The sequence below is a fragment of the Opisthocomus hoazin genome, chromosome 8 (assembly GCF_030867145.1).
Source record: "Opisthocomus hoazin isolate bOpiHoa1 chromosome 8, bOpiHoa1.hap1, whole genome shotgun sequence".
In the NCBI taxonomy this organism is placed as follows: domain Eukaryota; kingdom Metazoa; phylum Chordata; class Aves; order Opisthocomiformes; family Opisthocomidae; genus Opisthocomus; species Opisthocomus hoazin.
The window spans coordinates 31,247,717-31,265,881 of NC_134421.1; the positions used below are offsets into that span (position 1 = coordinate 31,247,717).

The window sequence follows — 18,165 nt, forward strand, 5'->3', positions numbered from 1 at the left end:
ATTAAAATTTTAGAACACTTACAAAACAGGAAATAGGTTATGCGTACATAACAATACAAGTTAAAACAATAAAAAAACCTGAAATTAAGCACAAGGCTTAGAGGGAGTTAGGAACAAAACAGTAATAAATCTAAAGTTACTGAGTACGTAACACAATTCTAGCTTTCTCTTGGCATCTAAATAAAGCAATTGAGATTTCAGATATTGGGCTTAGTATGAATTGTAACAATTGTTTAACTGACAGGTACTTTTCTCCTTGAATTCCAGGAACAGAACATGTCACAGTATTGAGACATTTGATCTGTAAAAATAAGGCTTCAAACCTTGCCAGATACCATCTTCAGCTTAGTATTTTCCCAATATGGGTTTTACCCACATATAATTTCACTTTTTTTGGCATGTTAGCTTTCTCGAAGGAGTGTAAAATAACAGCCACAAATTTATTGTCAAAAAAAGTTGTCTTTAAAGTCATATCAGTATGACTTTCTTGCTTAACTCTTTAGCAGCAAGTATCTTCAGAAGACAGTATGTATTTCAAATCCAGTTAGGTGGACATATGCATGTTTGTAAAGTGTTTTTTGATCAAATAAACAGCTACAAAGGCAAGAAACATCAGTGATGCTCTCAAAACGACAAGAGTGATACAAGTCTCATCACACACAATTCTGAACTCCCAAGGTGGGTGCCATCTTGAATAATCTATAAATAAGCATATAAATATAAGATTTATTTGGACTACATACATTTAAAGTAACTGAGGAATATAAGTGGCAGTGTAAAACTGCAATATGTACAGATAATTTTATCACGTTCTGGATTTCCTGGAAAAAGGAAAAAAATAAACAGTCTTACCAGCCAGCTATGATTTCTCTCTCCTTGGATCTTTACTAGCTAGATAAAACAAACTCGTCAGATTTCCATTCAATAAAATCTGAAAAACTCTAAGAATTCCCACTGATAAACCTTACAAATAAAACAAAAGCTAAAATGTTTTGATAAAAACTAAATAGAATATTTTGTAATATTAATATTTCCATAAAGCTATTATTGTTCCGGTACCTGGAGAGTGGCAATGACCAGTGGCAATGTTTTACCTATTTTTTCAGACAGTTTAGGAAGGGAAAAGGTGCTGTTAGAAGATGGTCTGCCTGCTCTAACTCCACTTGTTTCTGTGGTGACGTAGAAATCAGCGTTTTTGGTATCAAGCAGTGGACAGAAGAACAATGGCATGTTAGACCCCATCTTAGACAGCTGTTCAGCTGAGCTACCAGTTCTCCAGGATGTGCAGAACAGCACAGCAAACCAACAGGGTATGTTGTTACAGATTAGAAAAGTCTCAAGTGACAAGGCTCGACAGACCAGTGTTGATGTCAATTAGTCATTATTCTCCACTGGCAACTGGAAACGTTTTAGTTCAGATTTTAAAAAGAAAACAGCAACAAAGCTCCATACCCCAGCAAGCTGCAAAATAACAATTCAAGTACAAGTCCAGTTCTGTGATACAGGAAAAGAGATGGGCAGGGCTTAACGAATTTTTTAGTTCAGGCTAATTGAACTCCCCAGTAGTGGCCCAGGTTTGCTAGAAGAAAAAGAGAAAAGCAATTGTCGTGCAAGCTCGCAAGCTATGTCTGTTTTAAAAATGACAAAGAGGTTGCATATGCATGTGCTTGATTATGGACTATGAATTTTTATGAGACAAAATGTACTATTTTAAAACTATGTGCCTCTGTGGTTTCAAACTCCTCCCTCTTTAGGAACAGCACTGGCTGGGGCCTATGCTTTTTCAGAATATCCATTTAAATGTAAAATCACAGGTTGTGGTTAGCTTTCTCTTGCATTGATGATTTACTGTTTTCTAATGCTTAAATAACATTTGGTATAATCACAGCTATTAAGTAGGCAAGAAATGATAATGCAATTTTATTTACTCAGTTACACAGAAAGGAAAAGCAACAGATCTAACAACTGTGCTATTATTTCTATAATTTCTAAGAAAAAAAAAAGAAATGGTGTAAAAAGCTAAAGTGCAATTAAAAAATTTGTAAAACTCCAAGAGGTAATTGCAGCTCTGACAGCAGTTGTAGCAACTTCCTTGTTTCTTCTGTTTCATACAAAAAATAGATCAATGAAGTGGAGGATGAGTTAAGTTTGGGATTTGTTTGCTTAAGACTGGCACAGAACAAGACTTATCAGTACAGTTAACAGATTAAAAAACTAAGCAAGTACACATTTTAATGCTCATAATGCTCTAATGCTCTCCTGATAATTGCATTAGACAACCATCGTTTTCTCTGATTGCACTTACAACACTACCAATAAATAAAGAACCCAGATTACTTTCAACCAATTGTCATTACAATTGATTTCTTTTTTTTTTTGAACATTTAAACCAGCAACTTACCCTGGTGAATAGTTGCAAATAAAATTTGCTGCATTTTGTATTCTTGCAACTTCCTTACACAGAGTAACAGCACAGCCTATTTTATATGAATAGTCCCAAACAACCTAAAAAAAAAGGGTAAATTAAAACCTACACTCAGCTGTAACCTACTCTAATATCTAGAAAGTTTCCATTATTTTCAGAGATTCTACATACTATTTTCATTTTGCAACATCTGATCTTTTTGCACATTTAAAAAAGTTGCTGGTAAGCGAGCTTTTTAAGATGAACTTCTAAACATTCATCCCGCAAGATGAAGCGATCTGTGCTGCAAGTTTCCAGAATCTTCTACAGAACAATTTCACTAAGAGTCACTGACTTATGTATGATCCTGGGGTAGATTCCAACGAACAAAATTAAACTCGTGGCAACTACCAACAGCTCCTTTAATTAATTTCAACACTCATAACTCAGGTCTGCATGAAGGGCTTCTCCTGCGTGCTGGAAGTCATCTGGCTGATGACTACTGTAGACTTAAGTCTGAAAGCTTTAGCACTGCACCTTTTAAGACTAATGAGTGCCATCTGCCATACCTAAGAGAATATGGTTTACCATCACTTACAGTTTGAGCATCCGCTTTTTTCTTGGCAGATTCTTCCTATACCTTCTGCATATGACGAACCAAACTGTACTGAATTCAGGTAAAAATGGTTAACTACATACCTAGAACATTTGGATGATCGCACATTCCACTTCTGGAAAACTTAAAGACATAGTGCATTACTCTCAATATCTCCCCAGTATGAAGATTAAGGGCCTCAGACTGACGAATTTATTTGAACATTCCCAAAAGTTTCATCTCTTCAATTTTAGCTGGTTATGTTTATAGACATAACCTTTCTTTGAGAAGTATCTTAACATTTAATGTGATGTTAACTGAATCCTGGATTAAGGACTAAGCATTCAGAGGCCTTTATGTAATAGTTTCATATATTTTTTAGAGATTTCCACCATTTTGAGATTTCTGTGTCATGGCTTTCTTAGCAGGTCTACACAGCCTATCCGTTTATGATCATTTATGATGAAATTTTACCCGTTTTCAATTTTGTGTCTGAGTCTTCCAGACTGATGGCTCCTGGTCTTTGCTTATCAATTTTGATGACATATGTACTTCTACAAGTTCATTAGTGTTTAACACACGTACTCTGCTTGTTTTTTCCAGTGATTAGTTTCCTTTGTAATTCTGCCTGACATACTGCCTGAAATGATAGAACTTAACTATGTGTAACAAGAAAGGAGCAAGCAGTATTAAACAGCAGAAAGAAAGCTTAGCAGTGAACATCACTCCAAGAGAAATGTGAAAACCCTCCAGAACTCTGTGTAGACAAGGTTGATCAGCAAATTTTAAAACGCTAGGAACTACCTTGCTACGTGACTTCTTATAATTTATTGTGCCAGAGAAAAAATGAAAAACACTTTCCTAAGATATTGTCTCGTTCTAATCTTCTAAGGATTTACTTCCCAATAAACAGCAAAACTTCAATCCTCCAGCCTTGCTTTTGGGTTTGTTACAGGCAGAATCAGGGGCAGCAAACAAGAATTAACACTTGAGGGGAAATCCGTGAGCAAAGACATAAAAAGAGGTGCAAAAAGACCCAAACAGAAAATGCTCTGTAAATGATTCTGGTAAGTTGAATTATTTTCATTTTGCGATCCAAAATCCACTCAAAAAGAACGTCACAGCTACCACAGTGTCCAATAACAGTTTCACTGTAAGTATACTGCACAGCATTTTCATCTGTGATTTGCACAAAGAGCAGTCTAAGCATCTATGAAGACTGAGGTAAGAAATTAAAGAGTCACTTTTACTAGGTAAGATCTGGATGACATTAAAATTATTTTCTGTTTTAGATCGGTGAAATATTATGTTTGCTCACAGATGAAACTAATTCTATTGCAAAGCTTATTTTTAAACATGGGAATGAATAAATCCATTTAAAATATTAAATGTTCAAAGAGAATCTTTACTTTCTTATCAGAATTAAGTTTGCCAGAATTACCACTGAGAAATCCAAAATACATTATAAATTCTCTTTTTTGTTCTTGATGCTCTTCTTTACCCCTTCATTTTTTACAAGATTTGTAAAGAATACAATTTACTTTGGCTGGATTTTCTCATTCTGTTAAAATTTCTACTAAGGAGTTCCCACAGACATTCTGCAATTACTGTGATTATTTCAAACAGCACCTCCAAACTTACAGAATCCAGAACTACATGGCTTTGCAGCTAGAAAACTTGAAATGATTATTTTATGAAGTTCATGTAGTACTGACACAACGGAATGAGGAGCAAGGCTTTTTATGAGGTCATCATGGTGGACAAGGATGGATTACTATACAAAATCATGCAAGACAAAGAGGGAACCAGTGCAGGGGTAACCAGCAGTAGAGCCATTGTTTGAGATTACAAAAGACAGTAAGCTGTCAGTCACTACAAACCTTATATACAACCCTGGATTATTTACAGCCCCTACTGATTGATGTGGTAGGCACTATACAGGACATTTTACTGAAGATAACTCTTACCTGAATGTAATGACCGCAAACCTTCGTACATTTCTGCGTTGCAAAAGTATAGAATCTGACCTCATCATACCACGATTTAATGACATCAGCAACGTAGAATGCTTGATGACTTCCAACCCAAATATTCTCTCCAATAGATGTGAAATTAGGATGGCACTGATATTTCTTATGTAAGTATACATTATGTTCAAAAACGCATTTATTTGCCCATGCCCTTGCAGTCCTTGCCAAAGCTGCATCCCAAGTCTGCAAAACATGAAAGGTGAAATAATTGTGCAATGTTAATCTACAATCAGATAAAACCAGTCAGGCAATAAAGTACAGATAGATATCATATGCTGGAGTTTCATAAGGAAATACTTTCCCTTATTTAGGCAAGTACCCATGTTTTATTTTCATTGACTTTTCCTGTTGCAGCACAAAAATATGAACTGATTTCATTTGCTGAGCTTTTTCGCCCTTCATTGTTGAAAATTAACTTTGTAAGAGCACTTGCTAGCAACTGAAAAGATGTTTGAAATGCACTTTTTTCTTCAGATAAGAAATTACTGTCACACTAATTAGTTAAACATTAAACTTTTTTTTGGGTGTTTTTTTGTTGTTGTTGAACAGGTCGTTAAGGATTTCTGTTTGGTACATAAAATTAATTCAAAGTAAAAATGCACAGCTCCTGGAAATTCAGGTGCGCAAGTATTTTAACTATTTTTAAGAGAGCCTCTAGAAACAAATACTTGCCCCCCTATGGTCAAGTTTTACATACACACCAGAGAATTTTACAGAGACAGCTTCATTAGGTATACATGCCAATGTTGGGCCAGTAATTCACTCTGCTACCTCGTACTCCTTTGCAGTCTGTCACTGTTAACGCAACTTGTGATTCCTGAACATGAATGATGTTTGGTATTTGTTTTCCAGTCGTGATTGTTTTTCAGCAAGTTTCTTCTATCATTAAAGTACCTAGTTTATGTCTTCTCTAAAAGATCCTGTATTTTATTGCCTAGGTTTATTGGTGTTCGTACATTTCCGTTCACCCTTAGTCTCTATGTGGATCTTACAGTAACTCCACTGGCTGCTGTCGTGAATGGGTGACTTTCATCACTTAAAGAAACACCATCAAAGGTGTTAGCAAAAGAGGTTTTAATATGATGTTGTACACGTGCGACTTCACAAAGTCCGATCGCAAGGTTCACTCTATTACTGTATGGCTCAACCATTTGAACAACGATTCACAACTACCAAGGCACAAATCAAAGTTACCAAGGTACAAACCAAAGCTACCAAGACAAAATCAAACTTACCAAGTCAAAATCAAAGTTACCATGCTACCAGGTTATGTGCAACATTGGTCACTTAAAAAAGATCTGCCGCTGCTAAAGCATCTCTTTGCCTTGAGGAACAACCTTGAGAGGTATCCCAGCTCAAGGGGACATCACCACCATGCAGCCAACTGCTTAGGCAGGAGAGCACAAAGAGGGCTCACTTAGGCTGTCATATTCATGGAATGAAGTGGTCGGCTTGTAGTCAAATTACACCTGATAGGAAAGGTATGAATGAGACTCCTTGTACCCACAACTTTCTTTGTTCCTTGATAAATGAGCCTTGGAAAAGCCACCCGCTATTCATGGGTTCATCACATGACCGACATTCCAAGCTCCTATGCCTCGATGCTCACTGTGTCACTCTGCTCCTTTGTGGGTTTTCAGAGAACAGACTGAAACTAGAGGAGTTCTTGGCCCATTTACAGCTTAGGCCTTTACCTCCTCTGGAGCCTGAACCAAACTACTGCAAGTTTGGTTACGGGGTCGAGTACATCCGTCACAGATGCCAGTAGTGTTGTCTCCCTAGGACTTTTATTTTTTTCTAACCATATTTCTACACACATACCTTTAGTCATAATGTTTTCTGGTTTTCCTATTCCTAACTACTAAAACTGGGTGCAGTGTCTTTCACAAGCTTCTTCACTTCCAAGGTTATACCCTCTTATCTGCCATTTTGGCTTCAAATCCACCCAAGTGAATGGCATTCTTTGCCATCGGTACTCAAGTACATGTGTGTTCCCAAGTCTTCCTCAGGGTACTCATCCTTCAGCTGCTCATTGCTCACAACATTTTCCTCTTGTGGTACGAAGTGGACTAAACATCAAACATCCACTTTTTCAGCATCTTCTCCAGTTTTATACAACCCTTTCCAGCAAAAATTTTTGAGTGCAATTTGTTTATCTTATGACAAGCAAAGATTCCTCCTCACCACCAGAAACCCTCTTCAGCCCCAGTACTGCAGTTCACACCCTTGTTTTTGATGGAGAGCCCAACTCTTCTGGATCAGTCCTGCTACTGGACCACGGCTTCCTCCTGAGGAGAAATCCATTCAGGTGAAACAGAGGGATCTGGACACACTGGATTGATGGGCCGAGGCCAACTGTATGAGTTTCAACAAGGCCAAATGCCGGGTCCTGCACTTTGGTCACAACAACCCATGCAACGCTACAGGCTTGGGGAAGAGTGGCTGGAAAGTTGCCCAGCAGAAAAGGACCTTGGGGTGTTGGTCGACAAGCCAGCTGAACATGAGCCAGCAGTGTGCCCAGGTGGCCAAGAAGGCCAACGGGATCCTGGCTTGTATCAGGAATAGTGTGGCCAGCAGGAGCAGGGAGGTGATCGTGCCTCTGTACTCGGCACTGGTGAGGCCGCACCTTGAGTACTGTGTTCAGATCTGGGCCCCTCACTACAAGAAAGACATTGAGGTGCTGGAGCGTGTCCAGAGAAGGGCAATGAGGCTGGTGAGAGGTAAGTCTTATGAGGAGCGACTGAAGGAGCTGGGGCTGTTTAGTTTGGAGAGGAGCAGACTGAGGGGAGACCTTATTGCTCTCTACAACTACCTGAAAGGAGGTTGTGGTGAGGTGGGTGTTGGTCTCTTCTCCCAGGTAACTAGCGATAGGATGAGAGGCAATGGCCTCACATTGTGCCAGGGGAGGTTTAGATTGGATATTAGGAAAAATTTCTTTACTGAAAGCGTGGTCAGGCATTGGAACAGGCTGCCCTGTGGAGTCATCATCCCTGGAGGTGTTTAACAAACATGCAGATGTGGCCCTTCGGGATATGGTTTAGTAGGAATGGTGGTGTTGGGTGGACGGTTGGACTCGATGATCTTAGAGGCCTTTTCCAGCCTATGATTCTATGATTCTAGGAAATGCGAACAGCTTCGGCTGCTGTGTGTTGCCCCGCACGCCTGTTGTTGCTACACTCACTCGTCTATGGCCGACCCAACTCACCAGAGCATTTCCTATCAAATAAACGTGGTGCTGTCCGAACACCGAGCAGCGACGCTGCCCCGGTCGCCCGGCCCACGGATCACCAGCAGACTCCAGTCTGCGGTCTCCCACCCGGCAGGGCTCCGTGGCCCCCCGCACACCCACTGCCCGTCCCTACCCAGTGCCGCATGCTGCTGGCGGCCGGCCGGACCTCGCCCGCAGCTCGTTGTGGACGGGCACGCAGTCCTCGATGAAGGTCTTGTCCGCGATGCTCGGTAAGGCAGGCGACCGCCCGGCTGCAGCCCTCAGCACCGGCCACAAGGCCAGCGCGGCCGCCCACGGCCCCATGGCCGCGGCCCCCGGGGCCTCTTCCAGAACCTTCCCCGCCGGGGAGCGGCGCGGCGCCAGGAGCCCGCCGGGGGGCGCTGTGCCGCCGGCGGGGGAGAGGCGGGCGCCGCTCCGTCGCGCTGGGCGGCGTCTCTTTGGCCGGAGAGCGGCGGCGGCGGCCATGGCGGCGTCGGGGCTGCAGCAGGTGCTGGTGTCCGTGGTGCTGGTGCTCTGCGTCTTCGTCGTCATGCCCAGGATGTTCGGGGGGCGAGGAGGCGGGCGGGTGGGCCGGTCTCCGCGGGGCGGCAAGGCCGGCCCCGGCCATTACGATCCCCGTCCGCACCGCAGAGGTAGGAGCCGCGGCGGTGCCGAGGCCGCGCCGGGGTTGGTGTTCCGGGCGGGAGCTGCTCAGGGCCGGGCCCGGTCTCGGGCGGGCCGGAGGGGAGAGGAGGGGAGGGGACCCCCCGGGAACGGAGCGGGCTGTGCTTCGGCTCGGCTTCGCCTGGCGGGAGGCGGCGGGGGGTTTGCGGGGCCGGCGGAGGGAGAGGCCTCGTCAGGCGGCTCCCGGCTGGCGGGCGTGCTCCGAGCTCTGCGCCTTGACCTTCCACCGCCCGCCCCCTTGCATGTTGTGCTCTGCTGCTGCGTTACGGGTTTGTTGCTTGTCTGCGTTGTCGTGAGGAAATTACAGTTAAGTGCAGGTGACACCCTGTTACTGGAGGCAGTTTAACGAATGGTGCCTGCAGGGCCGCAGTTAGTGGCTGGAGCAGATGAGTAGCTGTGAGGTGTCAGAGAGAGGAGAAAATTCACTGCGCCTGTTGGGGCTGCCGTAAAGAAGCCAAGTGTTGCTGTAAGTAAACATGAGCACAGACTCCTTTGAGATTTGTCAGGTCGTGGATTGGAAGGAGTCCAAGATGCTTGTTTAGAAGAGATATCACTGAATGGGCTAGGGAACTTACTGCTTGTTAAAGCTCAAGTGATGTACACGTATGTTAAGCTGTGTCAGTATACATCAGCTGAGGATTTAGCTCAAGGTTCAAAGGTCTCTTTTCATTTTGGAAAATAACACAAAGCCTGCTTGCTTGAGGTAGCTCTGTGATTCATTGATGATGCCTTCCAACGCATTGTAAACCAAGAGACAGATAGTTGCTGTAATCTTCCAAATTATGTGTCAGTGCTTTTCCCCATGAGTAGCTTTCAAAGGCAGAAAAAGTGAGGCCTGAGCTGCTACCATGTTCTTCCCAGCTGATGTCAAACTTAATGTGCTTCATAAGCTCTACCCTGGCCTGTTTTGCTTGATTACTTTTAATTTGTATGGTAGCTGTCATTTCCTATAGATCAAATTCCTTTAAAACCAATCCTTAATAAAAGCAGCACTTCACATGCCTCTGATTCTACTGATGTATTGGCCCAGCACTGTGTGAAATAAATTTCAGGCAGATCTGCAGTTCTCACCTGTCTGGGTTTTTCTTCTGTTTGGCCAGTAGCTCACTCTGCTCTTTCTTTTGTGGGAAAAACTTGGTGCAGGACACTGGACTCCATTAGGATTCTTCTGTGCCAGGAAGGTGTTGTTTTCCTTGACCACATTCTTGTTTGCTTGACTTGAGGAAATATTTTCATGTGTGCTATTAGATATTTTCTTAAATCTCATCATTTACATTAAAAACAAATAGAACTGAAAGTAAGGGAGAAAGAGTGAGTGCAAACTTAAAAGTAGTAATCAATGGGAAACATTCTGAAAGTAGGAAAAATGTATGTGAGATAAAACGTGATTTCCAGATTAGTTAGTGCTGTTTTAGTAAGTCTGAACCTGTTCATGTTGAAAGGTGAATGTCTGCCTGAACTTGCATTAAATGATTAAGGTAGCTTGAATTCTGCCTGTATCATCTAGGGTGTTTAATTTTTTGTGTAACTATCCACTTCTGTTTGAAGTTCCATTAAACAAAAATACAGATAAAAGGTCTACTCCCAAATGCGCGTGTGGCAAACCGGTCAATGATGTGGAAGAACTAGCGGTAATGCCTGGCACAACTTGACTGCACAGCTGATAGTAAACCTCGCTACAGTCAGGTCATCCCTGGAAGTCTGAAAAACTGTTCTGGCTACTGCGACTTAGACAATTCTAAAATGCTGTTGGACATCTCTTATCGCCAAGTACCAGCTTAGGTTAGCAGAATTAGATTCTTGTTTCTCATGTATTTGGAAGAAGCTGTAGCCAAACAGTTGTTTCACTGGAAGTTGTAATGTTAATTTTTTTTCTCTACCTGATTGTGGCTGTCTCTTTCACACTCAAGTTATGTTATGGTAAATTTTTGAAATGCCACTGTTTCACTATTAATTGACAAGGAATGATTTGCATAATGGTCTTTGGGAGTTTTTATCAAACGGGAATCTTGTTTTACCTATACTTGGTTCTGATATGTTAAATTGTGACGAACTACATCTTCAAAGGGATTTGAAAGTACAAGTCTAGGCAGTCAGTTGAGACGTCAGTGTAAAACTTCACACACCCCCAGTCACCTGCTGTCTGCCTCTGCAAGCAGCCGCATTCTTTAGCGGATAGGGCTGTTTCTTATGTGCATGTCCCATGAACCCCAGATTTAACTACCAAATAACCTAATTCCCAAGTCAAGCAATGACACTGGCTGTTCTTTCATCTGCTCCCTGTTCTGGCAGGCAAATGACATGCAACGATACTGCAGGCTTCCAAGGTTGCATCTCTTTGCTATTGTGTAATCTTTTCCTGATAAATATATGATTTGCAGAGCTACAGCGCTTCTAAGCTTGTGGGAATATCCACATAACACTGAATTTACTGTCAAAATAATGAAAGCAGCAGCACAGCATGTGTATTTCAACAAAACATTTTTTTGTGGGACTAGACAATTCAAGTTTCTACTTAACTCCTTTGTTGCAGAGGAAAAATATTGATTTGTAACTCTTCTTGGCATTATCAATAGTTTCTCTTCAGTGTACTTTAATTTCAAGATCTAAGTTGTTTCTTGTTACATCTACTTTTCTGTGGCTTGCTGTGGGTTTGCCAATATTGCTGTGAAGGGAGAAACTTAAAACTTATGTCTTAAAGAAACACAGAAATTTAGTTTGAGAGTCTTTGCTGCCTAGATTTAACTTTGCATTCTATTCATGAAAGAGTGATTTTTAATTTTTTTTCTTTTGTAACTTTATTTGGATGCAGGGCTGACCACACCATCTTAGAAGAGTGATGAACAAAGATGATGACACAAGAAGAAACAATTTAATTCCAGTTGTGAAGCTGATTGGACTCTTAATTTCCTTTCTAACTTTGTTGTCTTTCTCTCAATTTCATTTTTAAGATAGTCCTCAGACAGTTCATCAAGTTCATCTTAATCCAGGAAATTCTGACAGTAATACTTATCAGAGTATTCAGCAGATGAGAAATGCAATGGAAAAAGAGATAAAGAGTGAGAGAACAAGAGGAAATGGTAGAGAGTTAGCATTCACCCTCATGCCGTTGTATGCTCTTGGAGTGGGAGTGTTTGCAGCATACAAATTTCTGAAGGTAAGCCATAAGAAAAGGAGTAAATTATTAAAATCAGAAGGAAATGTAACTGGTTTGGGTTTTTTCCCCCTGCAATTGAGAGCCCGTGTATATGGTTGTCCAAAGCCATTTCTTGCTCAGTTTGACTTTGAATGGGAGTTCCAAAGCTAAAATGATAGCATATCTATTTCTTCCTTGTGAAGGCTTCTGACTTGTCTTTTTTTAGACACTTCAAGAATTGAGAATCTTACACTCCTTCCCCTGCCCGGACCTCAAATAGCAATGTGAGAACCTAAACAGTGCTGTTACCTGAGGCTGTAACTTAAGCCTCAGAAGTATTTTGCTTCCTTTTCATTCTTCAGAATGAGGTCGCGTGTGGGAAGGAGATGGACGACTCCTGCAGAGCAGTAGTCTTAGATTAGCAATTAGACAGAATAGCAAGTAGTCTAGCCCTTTTGTCTGGGCTTCTCATTTGGTCATGCAGCTGCAACATAAGACTTCTATCCATGAAATGTGATAGCTTTTCTACTGTTAATAAATTAAGAAAGGAGAACACATGATCAGTTGGTTGTTTTTTGGGTTTTTTTTTTAATATCTTGTCTTGATATGTATTATTCATAGTAAGTGATACTACAGCACTTGCAGTGCTGAGAGTGCACCTGGAACATTGTTGCTTGCCTTCAGGGGAAAAAAAAAATCTTAAGCATGAACAGGACCGGAGAAAGCATCTTGATTTCCGTAGTCAGTTTTATATAATCTATGTGAGAAAAATACAACAGCTTACCAAGATGAGCATAGAGGCTGACCAGTTTGGTTTTAAAAATAAATTCAATTAAGTTGTAAATAAGACGTAAACATAATAAAAACAGTAGTTTGGGTATTACAACTCTTTACACTTGCGCTTGTGGGATTGAAATGTAAATATTTTTATAATAGCATCTTTATTACCTTAAGAAAGAAATTGTACTTCCTAGTTAATGGTAGGAGACTGGATCCAGTAACGTAGAAGGTTCCATGTGTTCATTTTTGAAAACTGGAGTTGAAATAGCAACTGCTTTCTTTTACAACTTTTGTTAGTCATGTTGTCTTTGCTTAAAATCAGAAATGTTAGTTTAAGAGAGGAAGAAGACATGGCAGAAAAAAAGTTTCGTTAATGGAGCACATTTTTGTGGTTGCTATTTAGTTTCAGTAACTTTCTAAAAGCATTTTTATGTTTAATGTACAAATAGTGATGAAGTCTTTTAACACAATTATATTTATTAAAGATGAAGTCACATGAAGAAAGTCTCTCCAAAAAGGAAAAAAGTACAGAAGACAAGGCAAAGGAAACTGGTAAGATACCCATTCAGAATGTGTATGTTCACCAAAAACGCACATTTCCTGCTGGAACAAGCTACATATTTTCATTGATGCAGTCTAGCTGAAGGAGAACAATCTTCTAAGTTACTTACATGCAGTTAGGAACCTACAAAAACCCACTTTGTTATTCTGTATATTTGAAACACTTCTTAGAGATTTGTTTGAAAACTGCAGGTGGTAGCACTCTTTAAAAACAGCTGTAGTGGTATAGTATGGTTCTCTGCCTTTTAATTTCTGACATTTTTTTCACTTAAGACCTATTCAGTTTTCTTCAGGACAATAGGATGTTTAAATAGGATATAATACTCCAGAATTAATAGGGTATTTGAAAAGGATATAATGGTCTGCTTTAGAATTGAACTGTATTGATAGTGGAACAGTATGGATAAACAATTATAGAGACTGTTGAATTTTTGGGCCAGAGACCTGCGAAACTGTTTATAGCAGAGATAGAATAAAGGATACCATCTTTTTCTTCATGATACAGAGCACTCTTGACTGTCTGATTCAGTCTATTCTACACATGCCAAGAAGTGGGCTTTCCTGTGGAGAAAAAGTTATGGCACATCAAAGTTGAGCTGTTTTCATCCTTTTTTTTCCCTTTGTATATACACATTTTCAGTTAAAGAACTAGCAGCCTCTTTTGGTGTCTCTGTACACCAGATCTGTAATCAGGATCAGCAGTGATTTACTGCTCTGCCTGTGCACCATCCTTGTGTGTGGCATTCTTCTTTTTTCAAAGCTTAATAGTATTTTAGGAGGAGTTACTTCTTTCAACTCTAGCGCGTTAAGTGTTGAATATGTTTGTGAGTTGTGAGTGGGCAAATTCTTGACAGTGTATTAAGTATAAATACACTACTTACACCTCAGGAAGTCTTGGAACTGCAGAGTTTTTGAGGCTGGGAAGGCGAGAGCCACATTCTTGCTCAGCTTCTGCTAAGGTGTCCTCTGTTTGGGCATTGTTGGATGGGAAGGACTTCTGAGCACACATAGTAAAGCTTCTGTTCTTACCCCCACCGCTCCCTTTTCATATTTTTCATAGTTTTTTTCAAATCTGCCTGACTGAAAAAAAAAAAAAAATCCTTTTGGCATTGTAAATACATTTCTTAATGTTCTCTCTCTCCTCCACACCCCCCCCCCCGGTTTTGTTTCGTGTTTGTTTGTTGTTAGAGCATCAACTTTTAGAACTGGAGCAGCATCTGGCACAGACAGAGAAAATGTTAAATTCTTTATTAACTCAGTTGGATCCACTGTCAAACTGGTGAGTGTTTCTAAAAGATCTCAGTAATTTTTTGTAAATTGAAATTCTCCAAAATGTTGACAAAGAGTTCTTAGAATGTTCCTTATATATAGGTAGGGAAGAGTGTTTAGGAACCTTCTTTAATCACTGTTTCTGTAGCTTTTTTGCAGGTAATACCTATTCTGCAGTTTGTAATCTTTTCCACAGACACCTCCCATCTCTTGTTCACCAAACAAATGCAAAAGCTCACACTTATGATCACATTACTGTGGCTTAACAAGTTAAACTTTAATACTGACCAAGGAGACTAATAGTGAAAATATACTTAAGCTCGGTAGCATTTGAAAATCCTTGTGGAAATGAGATTTCTGGTAGCAGAAAGAGTTTCTTCCTTTTGATATAATTAGAAGACAAAATTAGTTATCAAGGTACAGCTGCTTATTTTTGTGTTTTGAAATGAACCTGTTAAGTGATTGTGTGTGTTTCGTGGAAATACCGCTTCTCTGTTGTAGTGTAACAAGGGAGTAAGTAATGTAACCTCCTTGTAGTTTTAGAGATGTTCTTTTCTTAAGAAGCTAGGGCCTTATCCATCTACTGGAAATAAAAATATCCATGTGGTCCAGTTTGTGTAGACTGACATCCTTCATGAAGCCTAGTTTAAAACGTGCAGGATTTCATGATTGTTGCTTTAGTGTACTTCTGAACTGAATGTGCTGAAACTATTAAGCAGCAAATTCACTGACCAATTTGCCTAACAAATTTCTAGTAATGATGGGGAGGAGAGAGAGTAAACAAAACCTGAAATAAAGGAGAAAAGCCTCAAACTCTGAAGTTCTGTATTAGGCATTGTTGTACTAAAAATAAAATTACTTTCAATGATTGTTTCTTTCAGTAGTCGTTACTCAACCTTGGCCATTGGGGCTCCAGTGTTGGAATTCAGTGACTGCATTATTCAGTAGGTCTATGTGGTGGGCTCCCCACTGCTCAAGAGACAGTTCTCAAAGAAAAGCTTGACCTAAATATGTCACTAATTTAGCTGTGGTATTTAATCCACAGAATGAAATATTGCAATCTTGTGTATTATAATCAAGCACTCACTTCCAAGATAATCTTTCAGCTGTTGTCATCTGTCTTTTTTGCTAGTGTTAATGCTTTAGCTTGTGAGCAGAAAGATGAAATAATGACACAGCTCCAATCAATTAGACGACTGATGAAAGAAAGTGGATTGGATAAATCAGAAAACAACGTGAAAGGTACTTTGATTTCCAGCAGGATGGATAACTGAGTAGTTCCTGTTTTAGAAGAATAAACAGATCTTCCTATAATCATGTTCGGCTCCTGCATCTTAGGTAATATGTGTGGGATTTATTTCATTCTGGAGGAGTACCATTCTTCCTGTTTGAGGTGTGTATCTAATTTCAGATTTTTGATAAAATCATGATTTTTTTTTTTTTTAAGAACTAGTGCTAAAATTGAACTAGGATAAGACCGCACAGTCACATTCTGCTTTGTTAAAATGGGCTTCTTGACTGTGAGTTCCTGAGCAGTCTGTTAGTATTGGACTGACTTTAGTCTGAGGATTCCCAGATGGAGACCTCCGAGGCTGTGGGTAATGCTTGCATAATATATTACACAACAAATTGTATAGTAGTTTCAACTGGAGACTTCCAGGAGGAGCATAGTAGTCCAAGAGAAATCTTAAATGTTGAGAACGGTTCACTAGACATTTGGGGAATTTTTACATTAGTTAAGTCTTAATAAAAGAGAGAAAACAAATAAAAAAATACATTTTCTACTTCTAAACTGACCTGACATTTTTAACCTTTCTAGTAATTTAAACTTTCATTTTGATTTTTTTTTGTGAATTGTAAGATGTCAGCCACATTTGTAATGAGCAGCTTGAAGATCTCATTCAGTCATTTGCTGAACATTCTCAAGAGAAAGAAATGGACGACAGAGAAGACAGTAATGAAGATTTGCTTGAGGATGTTGATAATGATTACAGAATAGAAAAGCATGAAATATTTGATGAATGTGAAGTACATCAGTTTGAGCCAGATATGGTAGAAGACCAAGAAATGTTAAATAAAGATGCCATTGAATCAGAAGAGAGAGGATTGAGGAGACGTAATAGATATGAATGAAATCTGCATATGTAAAGCTTTCAAAAGCTTATGATTTTTTTTTAAATGTTGTCTGCACTTTAAACTGTTTTGAATGAAGTTATGTGCACTGCTATATGCTTTAAAAAGAGAGGTGAAATACTGCCTGTGCTCATATCTGTGATGGTTTTGTAACTGTCTTCAGTGGCAGCAGAATTTCACTCAGGATGTTTACGTATTTGTTTCTATTTATTTTTTTCCTAAAAAAATATTTCTGTACACTGTATATAACACACTGTAACTATATCTGATGCTTCACTAAAATTTTAGAATATCTTGTAATTAAGACTATAAAGAATAGATGTTTCATGAGTGTTTTGTAACTAGTAAGCATGGTGCCACGTGAACTGTGACTTCCTTGAGTTCGTTAAAGAGCATGCACTGATGGTTTTAGCTCTTTGTGGAAAACTTTTCCTTGGGGGGCAATGGAAAGCAGTATGGGTTGTCTTAGAGATACATTCATAGTCAAGTTTCTTTATTTGGAGAGAGAAATTTAGCCATAGACACTATTTTAAAGCAATTATGTCCGAGTTCGGTGTCTCTTCAAGAATGGTGTGTAGTATTGTATGCCAATTTAAACCTTAATGCGTTACATTGAATCACTTAATTTCTTCCCCACCTGTCACTGGTGAAATTCAGCAGCTGCCTAATGATTGGTACCATTATTACTATATCCCTGTTTCATATTTAAACACAATATAATCTGGCCTTTTGATTCATTGTAATAACTTTTTCTTACATCAGTATGAACAGATGTATAGCTATGTATCATTCAGGAGCTGTGGGGATTGGGGGTTTCTTTTTTCAGTACATTATGCCGACTTGATAGTGGCTTGTTTTAGGTCAATGTTGAGCATTTTCTTCCTTTGCCAGAATCATTTTTGTCCATACCTTTATTTTCTACTAATTTTTTGTTCACTGAACGCACGTGCTGATGGAACTGCCACCATTTCATGACAGGAGTTACGTTAGAAGTAGGTCTGACGGTACAACACTGAAGTGTTGTGTTTTATAATTGCATGACTTTTAAGTAGGCCAGTTACAATGCCTGAACTCTTTTGCCATCTTTATTCTCACAGGAAAATAACACATGGATTTGTTTTCATGGAGGAAATGTACTGTAGTTAAAAGGGACCAAACTCTTAGTGTCGCTCACTGAAACAGAATGAATTGTTTATTCTCGTGTAGAAACAGGGTGCGCGTTGGGTTCTAAAAATGGGTCACACAGGCTTGGAAGTAGCAGCATCCAGAAACACATCCTTACCGCCAGCGCCTTTGTAGTTTTGCAAGAAGTGAGATTTTGCCGAACTTTGTAAAACAGAGTGACCAAAAAGCCAGGGTTTCTCG

At 39.8% G+C, this 18,165-nt stretch overlaps 2 protein-coding genes across 3 annotated transcripts; one reads left to right on the plus strand and one right to left on the minus strand.

Annotated features, from left to right (window-relative positions):
- Window positions 1-435: 435 nt before the first annotated feature.
- Window positions 436-8,561, minus strand: LOC104326793 (GLIPR1-like protein 2). Its single transcript, XM_075429556.1, is given in 7 exon segments — window positions 436-699; window positions 795-821; window positions 2,281-2,309; window positions 2,402-2,505; window positions 4,967-5,212; window positions 8,392-8,429; window positions 8,432-8,561. Coding segments are annotated over 7 exon segments (729 nt in total). The 3' UTR covers window positions 436-544.
- Window positions 8,562-8,683: 122 nt separating this feature from the next.
- On the plus strand, window positions 8,684-17,533 carry CCDC107 (coiled-coil domain containing 107). Of its 2 annotated transcripts, XM_075428905.1 has the most exons (7): window positions 8,684-8,890; window positions 11,873-12,078; window positions 13,323-13,389; window positions 14,587-14,677; window positions 15,800-15,909; window positions 16,006-16,060; window positions 16,529-16,631. In XM_075428905.1, the coding sequence occupies exons 1-7, from the start codon at window positions 8,722-8,724 to the stop codon at window positions 16,545-16,547; spliced, it is 717 nt and encodes a 238-aa protein (XP_075285020.1). In that variant the 5' UTR covers window positions 8,684-8,721; the 3' UTR covers window positions 16,548-16,631. The 2 variants fall into 2 exon arrangements, with proteins under 2 accessions (XP_075285020.1, XP_075285019.1); XM_075428904.1 differs by lacking the exon at window positions 16,006-16,060 and having other exon boundaries at window positions 16,529-17,533.
- The last annotated feature ends 632 nt before the right edge of the window (window positions 17,534-18,165 follow it).

What these genes read in the sequence shown, in the direction of transcription:
- CCDC107 (XM_075428904.1), top strand. Translation starts at nt 8,722, where the DNA reads ATGGCGGCGTCGGGGCTGCAGCAGGTGCTGGTGTCCGTGGTGCTGGTG. An exon ending in CAGCATACAAATTTCTGAAG is followed by an intron (nt 12,079 to 13,322) that starts GTAAGCCATAAG and finishes TATTTATTAAAG; the next exon opens with ATGAAGTCACATGAAGAAAG. An exon ending in TTGGATCCACTGTCAAACTG is followed by an intron (nt 14,678 to 15,799) that starts GTGAGTGTTTCT and finishes CTTTTTTGCTAG; the next exon opens with TGTTAATGCTTTAGCTTGTG.